Source organism: Myotis davidii, unplaced genomic scaffold (assembly GCF_000327345.1).
Source record: "Myotis davidii unplaced genomic scaffold, ASM32734v1 scaffold453, whole genome shotgun sequence".
NCBI lineage: Eukaryota > Metazoa > Chordata > Mammalia > Chiroptera > Vespertilionidae > Myotis > Myotis davidii.
Window position 1 is genome coordinate 3164244 of NW_006285234.1, and position 7446 is coordinate 3171689.

General features: G+C 40.0%; 1 protein-coding gene across 1 annotated transcript in view; it reads right to left on the reverse strand.

The window, feature by feature from the left end:
• PKD1L3 (polycystin 1 like 3, transient receptor potential channel interacting) overlaps nucleotides 1-7446 on the reverse strand; it is a 70583-nt gene that overhangs the window by 4923 nt on the left and 58214 nt on the right. The window contains exons 26-27 of the mRNA XM_015558790.1: nucleotides 3396-3663; nucleotides 2389-2522 (exon numbers count right to left, since the gene is read on the reverse strand). Of these exons, the coding sequence (XP_015414276.1) occupies nucleotides 2389-2522; nucleotides 3396-3663 (402 nt within the window). The remainder of the gene's footprint in view (nucleotides 1-2388; nucleotides 2523-3395; nucleotides 3664-7446) is intronic.

Genomic DNA, 7446 nt, shown 5'->3' on the forward strand with positions numbered 1-7446 from the left:
TTGTGGGCACATCCCCAGTGGGGAGTGTGCAGGAGGCAGCTGATCGATGTTTCTCTCTCATTGATGTTTCTAACTCTATCCCTCTCCCTTCCTCTCTGTAAAAAATCAATAAAATATATATTTTTAAAAAAAGAATGCCTTAAAAAAAAAAAAAAGACTGGGACTTTCCCTCAGGAAGTAAGTATAGGGAAGTGGTGTACTCTGTGCGTCTGGGAAGAAGAAATTCCTGATTAGAAGTAAACCCTGGTGATAAATAGAAGGACACTTGTGGGCAGATTCTGGGGGAGAGAAGAAGGATTAGGACAGACCTCCTGTTAAAGGGAGGGGAAGTCAGTGTACCAGTTTCCCGCTCGTCCCTTAACAAAAGCCTCTACAATGACAATGAAGGGATGAAAAATGACTAAGCTAAAGAAGAGGGCAAATGAGAGGAACAAACTGTTTGGAAGCTGGAAAACGGACAGATGACACTGACTCAGCAGATTGAAGAAAGCTGAAACCTAAGCAGTAAGGAGCCAGCCCATTCTTACCACAAACCCTAGAAAGGCTGGAAGTGAGGGGCAGCACTTGCCTCTGAAGGTAGAGGGTCAGTTGGAACTAAAAGTGGAAATGATGGCAAGAATGAACTTAAACAGATCCCAGATTTCCTCCCTATCACAACCAGATAGCCCCCCATCCTGCCTTCCACTACCCCAAGACTAAAGGTTTATTTCCTAGTGACGCTGAACTAGAGAGAAATCTGAACTCAGAGTACATCTGTAAGTCTATGGAAAAGGGACTTAAGAGGAAGTTTACATCCTGCATGGTGAGATCCTTACTCCCCTCAACTTCTTTAATAGGCTTATCCTCAAGACAGGCATTGGAAGGGTCTCTCCTGAAAACTGACTGCTCAAGAGAAAAGACAGGTGCCGGTTGACAAGCTCTATCCACGCACACTGAGTTCCTAATTAGCATTTGTTTGCTTTTTTTTACTGTCTCAAATATGAAAGAACAGCCAGATACTTAAAACACTAACATTAAAAACCAGAAATTAAAGCAAATAAAAAATAAAAAGCTCAGAGAAATTAGAGAAAATGAAGAAGCTGATAAAAACAAAATGAACCTACAGTATCCTCAGAGAGTTGAGAGGATATTGATTCCATAAACAGGAGACTATGCAAAAGAAATATGAACACAATTCTTAGAAATTAAGATATAACGATGAAAATTTCAAATGGTTTAGAAATTGAAGTAATCTTTCAGAAATAACATGGAAAATAGTGAAACCTAAGAAAATCAGAGGATAAGTCCAGGAGTTCCTACCTCAAAATTCTAGGACTGTCAGGAAGAGAAAATAGAGGGGAAATTTACAAAAAATGCAAGTAAAACTTATCAGAGCTTAGGGACACATTTTCAGATGAAAGGCCTTACCACGTGGTCGGTCAGATCCTTTCATAATCCTGGGGACAAAGACAATTCTAAAAACTTGGGAGTGGGACCATCATATTAACAGTATGAGAAGTTAGAAGGCAATGGACTGTACTCTCCAAAAAACAATTGTATCCAGTCAAATAAGCAACGAAATGTGATGACAAAATTTTTTTTTTTTAACATGTAAGGCTTCAAAAAATGTACTTCCCTTATATCCTTCCAGGAAGTTACTGTAGGATGTGCTCCAGCAAAATGGGAAGTAAACCAAGAGAGGAAGACATGGGATCTAGGAGAAAGGAGGCCCAACTGAGGAGAGAAGTGAGGATAATCCCTGGGGTGGCAGGGAAGGGAGAGTCAGGGTAAGGCTCTAGAGCAGGCCTGGAGGATAACCAATCCCACTGTCCCAAAAGGATCACAAAATGATCGCTTATGTGATACTTTTGAACAGAATGAGATTTACTTCTAGGAAGAGATTGGTTCATCTCCAATTAATAGAATGCATGCAAAAACAAAAACTATAAACTAGGGAAAACAAACAGTTATGAAAGAAAAGGAATTGTAATACATTACATGGCTAATCTTTGAAAAATATATTATCATAATAATGGAAATACTCAATATTAACCATAAGTTATATTGGGAAAATGAGAAAAGAGAGAAGGTATGTATATGTGTGTGTATGTTAGGGATATTTGTGGGTATAAGAAAGTTAAATCTTCATGTCATAAAAAACACTATCTAAAACTGGAAGATTCATGAAATAGCTAATAATCATGTTAATTTTTAAACTCCAAAAGAACCAGTTAAAAAAGCTGAAAGTTTCTCAAGGGTATGAGGACTGCTAGGTTTTGCCTAACTATTTGACTTTTAAAATTATATTATGTGTAATAACTTTAATTAAAATAGTGTCTTTTAATGATGTAAGAAATCGGGACTTCTGAGATACCCAGGTCAGAGGGAGGAGAGAAGAGGCCTTCATACCCACAGTGTTGGATTCCAGAATCAGGGTCACTACACAGAACAGGTTCACGTTAGCATTGAAGACCACAAATTCCACAAAGAGGCTTTTGGTGCGATGGTCTAGCCAGTGGCTCTGTTCAAGATGCTGCAGAACTCTGGGAAGACAGGGGACAGGCCTACTACTTGCTCCACTCAACCTTGCAAAGGAGCCAAATGCCCTGGCATTTCCAATATTACTCAGACCAGATGAGAAGCGACATTCCCTGACCTAGATGACCTGTGCAGTATTTTATAATTACCAATGCCCACACTTTCACTAGTGATAACGTGACTATAAAAGACTATAATAAGGATAAAGTTTTCACAATAGTAGTCACACCAAGGTTAAACATTCAAAAGAATATATTTGGCATTTGAAGTGTGAGGTAGAATTTTATATGCTCTGTCAACTACTTCTATTTGAAGTGTTAAATGCTACTCTTTACTAATATTCAGTTTTGAGAGGTTTACGGGTCGAAATGTTATTTGATTGGCATTGTTTTTAATGTCTTGCTATAAATTTAAATGAATAATTTAACTTAGACATTTTCATACATAATGACAAAGACTCAGGATTCATATAAACACTCATCTAGATCTCTCTGACAGTTTATTTTGGGCATTTGAATTTTGGATTATTTGTGGTTCTTATGAAGGGCAGTGTTCTCTCATGTTTGAAGAGTATAGTTTGCCCAAGCTAGACTTACCGAGTTCAGCTGCAGCTAGGATCGAATCTGTTGTTTTTCCAGATGAGAAAAAGAATGAGATTTGGCAAACCAGCATGCTAAAACATAACCCTGTAGTTTGAGATTGAACAAGGAATTTTCAAACGAAAAGATACATTTCCTTAAAAGCCTAAAATAAAGGTGTCTACAGGTGTCATTATAGTTGCTGTCAAACTACTCAAATGGGTCCTAATTCCTACTTGTCCTAAGAACGGACTGAAGCAAACATCTTGGTCCTCTTGTTTAGGGCTCAGGCTCGCTCACCTGGTTGCAGAACTAGAGTTCCTCCCAAGTCTGACAGCGTATCCTCCCGTGTAAGTGGCAAACTCCCCTTGGACGGGGTAGCCACCCCGAGCCTCCTGACTCTGATAACGCCAAATGCTGTCTGATTCTGTGGTATTAGTTTCAGGGGGGCTCCAGTTAACCCCGTAGTTCTCTGTATCCTCCAGGTCTTGATGAGATGGCTTCTGAATGCGAATCTGACGAAGCAGAACATTGCCCAAAAGAAAGGCGTTCCCATCGGTAATAAATCCTAGTGAGAGAGTACAGGAAACCATTGTAAAAATTGCCTCGTTATGTTCTTAACAAAAACTGCAGTTTCACCACTGTTTTCAAAAACATTTTTGGAGTTTCCAGTTAATGCAACCAGATGCAATGAACTAGATAATGTAGAGGTAATGGTCTATCAGTGGTCGGCAAACTCATTAGTCCACAGAGCCAAATATCAACAGTACGATTGAAATTTCTTTTGAGAGACAAATTTTTTAAACTTAAACTATATCGGTAGGTACATTGTTATTCACTTAATTAGGGTCCTCCTAAGGCTTAGGAAGAGCCACACTCAAGGGGCCAAAGAGCCACATGTGGTTCGCGAGCCGCAGTTTGCCGACCACTGGTCTAGGTAGATCATGACAACTGAGGGAGATAGTGGAATATGCGGTCCCTTACTTGTGTCTCTCAGTAATAATCTGGCAGGTCCCTGCAGACAGAAGTGCCTTGTGGGCATTTTGAGATTTAGTGGGCGATTGTGGAACTTCAATGAAGTCCAAGACCAACAAGGTCCCCCCCGTGGCTGACTTACCAATTGTGGGCCTGGCTCCAGATCTAGAAATAGCTCTGTCCTTCTGTGGGCGTTGCTACAGTGCCATTTGACCTTGATCCTGCCACCAGCACCACCTGCCAGGGACTCAGAAGGGGTCATTCCTGTCTGTGCCTCAGATAATAGGCCTGCAGAAGTCAGTCCTGATTGTGGACCATAATGTGGCTGAGACCCAGCTGCAGCCCCCCTCAGCTGTGGTCCAGAAGCCCCCGGAGGCAAGCTTTCCAAACACTCTAAGGATCTTGAAACCGCCCTGTAACTTACCACCCCAAACCAAACCAAACACACAATGTTGTGAGATGGCTATGTTAATTAGCTTGATTGTGGTAATCATTTCACAATGTGGTTGTACACCAAAATATGTTATGCCTTAAATACATGCAATTTTTGTTGGTTATACTTCAATAAAGCTGGGGCAGTGGAAATGAATCTAAAAACTATTACAGAAAGGCAATTCAGCAAGCTGGCTGGGTACTAAATATCCTTCATATATCCAAATAATATTTACTTAGAAGTAAATATTATAGAGAAGTAAAATATTTTATTTACAATAGTAACACAAAAGGTAAGCCTAACAAGAGATGTGCAAAAATTTTATGATGAGCAATTGTGAATGTTACTGTGGATGAGATGAGAATAGAAAAGCATACCATATTTCCATATAGGAAGAGAACATTATAAAGATAATAATTCCCCAATTTAAGTTCTTAGTTTGTATCCACATAAATATTTAAATCTGTATCTACAACTAAACAAGCTCTTAGTACATAAAAGGTTTCTATTTATCAAAACAGGCAAACAAAATCAAGCAACCCAATGAAAGACGGGCAAGATTTTGGAATGGCATTCAATCATTCATTCATTCTTTCAGTCAATCTGTATTAAATGCTCACATATACTAGATCCTGTTCTAGATGCTAGGAACAAAGCAGTGGGTAAAAGGGTCCCTGTCCACAGAGAGCTCACATGTGAGGAGGGAGAGAGGCAATAACCAGACAATATTCTGGTAATGGCTGCTATGAAGAAAAATTTAGGATGAAGGTATAGAGAGTGTTCTGTGGGGAGGGAGCAGTGCTGTTCACCTGGGAAGGGTGATTAGAGAAAGCCACTTCGGTGGCTCATGTAGAGTGAATGAGGGTTAGGGCAGGAGATGAAATAACGGATGTATTTTAGGGGCCAGACTGGGCAGGCCCCTGTAAGCTTTGGAAAGGGTTTGGGATTTTGAATGTGATGGGACTCCATTGGGAGGTTTTAAACAAGGGAGGAACACAGATGTCTGTGTTTTTTTAATCTATACTTGAAATCACCTGATGGGCCAGGCATCAGTCAGGCCATACCTGAAATCACGTGAAGTACCAGCATCGCCTCCATCCTGCAGATTTATGTTTTAAAGAAATAACATCGGGGAAGATGGAATGAAGGAGGGCAAGCGCAGAGGCAAGTTTTGCCTCTTGGAGTTGAAAAATGGTTTTTTAGTTTAGTTTCAACTTTTATTTTCTGGCCAGTGCAGTTGCAAAGTCTTTCCTACATCTCAGAGCTGCCTGTGCTGGAAAACACCCCTTTCACTGGGCTGTAGGAGATGGGGCCCCACTCATATCTTATACGGTGCTCATGGGAGTGTTAATTGTTACAATAATTAAAGAGAACAATTTGGCAATTATCTTTCTAAATTAAAAATGTATATACATTTTTAGCAAATCTTTTCAAGGTATTTAGTTTACATAAATTCGTACATGTGTAACATTACGTATGTACAATGAGAGTAATGGTAATGTTAAAAGATTGGAAACAACTTAAATGTCTATCAATAGGGAGCTGTAATATCAATCAGGGTACATCCATGCAGTGGCATTCTATGTAGAAACTGAATAAAACATAACAGGGTCGGCTTTACATATACTGATGGAACAATTTCCAGGTAAACTGTCAAGGGAAAAAAAGCAAAGTGTGCATGACAATGTTTCTAGTGTGTTACCATTTATGCTCAGATATATTTGCAAATGCATAGGTTACCTCTGAAAGAATATATAATAAATTGGGAATGTAGTTTCCTCTTGGAAAGAGAAAAGGGGATTATGGAACAAAGGAGAGTTGGATAATATACACTGTTGTACACTAATTTTCTCCATGTTCATGTTTTAATAAGTATTTTTTTTAAGTATAGGGAGAGGGATAGAGAGATTGAAACATCAATCAACTACTGCCTGCATGCCCCTCCACCAGATCGAGCCCACAACAGGAATCGAATTGTGACCTCCTGGTTCATAGTTCAATGCTCAACTACTGAGCCACACTGGCCGGCTTTAACAAGTATATTAACATGATAGAAAAAAATCATGTTAGAGAATTTGGCAGGAATAGGTTTGCCGGGAACAGGTGGAAAGTTAAAGGACTGGGACTTCTGCAGAAGATGAAGGGAGGAAGTGACAACCTTCAAATATGGTCTCACTTTGTATTTCCTAAATGAAAAATACATAAAATTATGATAAAATTTTGATCAGTTGTCCATCAGAAGAAAAAAGAAAAAGCAAGCTTAAATTACAGCAAGAGAAATGTGAATTAAATCCTGCAAAGGAAAAGACCCTCCCTGTATGTGACTGAACGCTGTGACATGCTGTTTAGGAAGGGTAAGTGTTTACAGATATTGATTATCTGCCATGAATGGCTTGGGCTTCAATGTTTCTGAAAACAACTGGACTAAGAGGACTGGGTTACGTCAATTCTGAAAGTAAAGATTTTTAGAACTGAAGAGATAACCCGTGTTAGGGCCGATTTTTACTGTGCTTCACCCAGGTCTTCCTAGTTCTGTTTCTTTATCACCATCTACAGATTGCTGCTGCAATCTGGTGATTCCAGGTACTGCATGTCCAGATATGTCCAGGTAATTCATGTACACTTTGGTTCTAGATTAGCCCGAGCTTCTATTTCACCAGTTAACAACTGCTAGCACTTATCCAGTGAATACCATGTGCTGATACACTAAACACCTAGATATACTAAGCTTTTGTTTTGTTTTGTTAATCCTCACCCAAGGATTTCCATTGATTTTGAGGGAGAGTGGAAGAGAGAAACTCATCATTCGGCTGCCTCCTGCACGAGCCACGACCAGGGCCTGCCCGGGCTGGGGAGGAGTCTGCAACCGAGGTACGTGCCCTTGACCAGAATCGAACCCGGGACCCTTTGGTCCGCAGGCCGGCGCTCTATCCACTGAGCCCA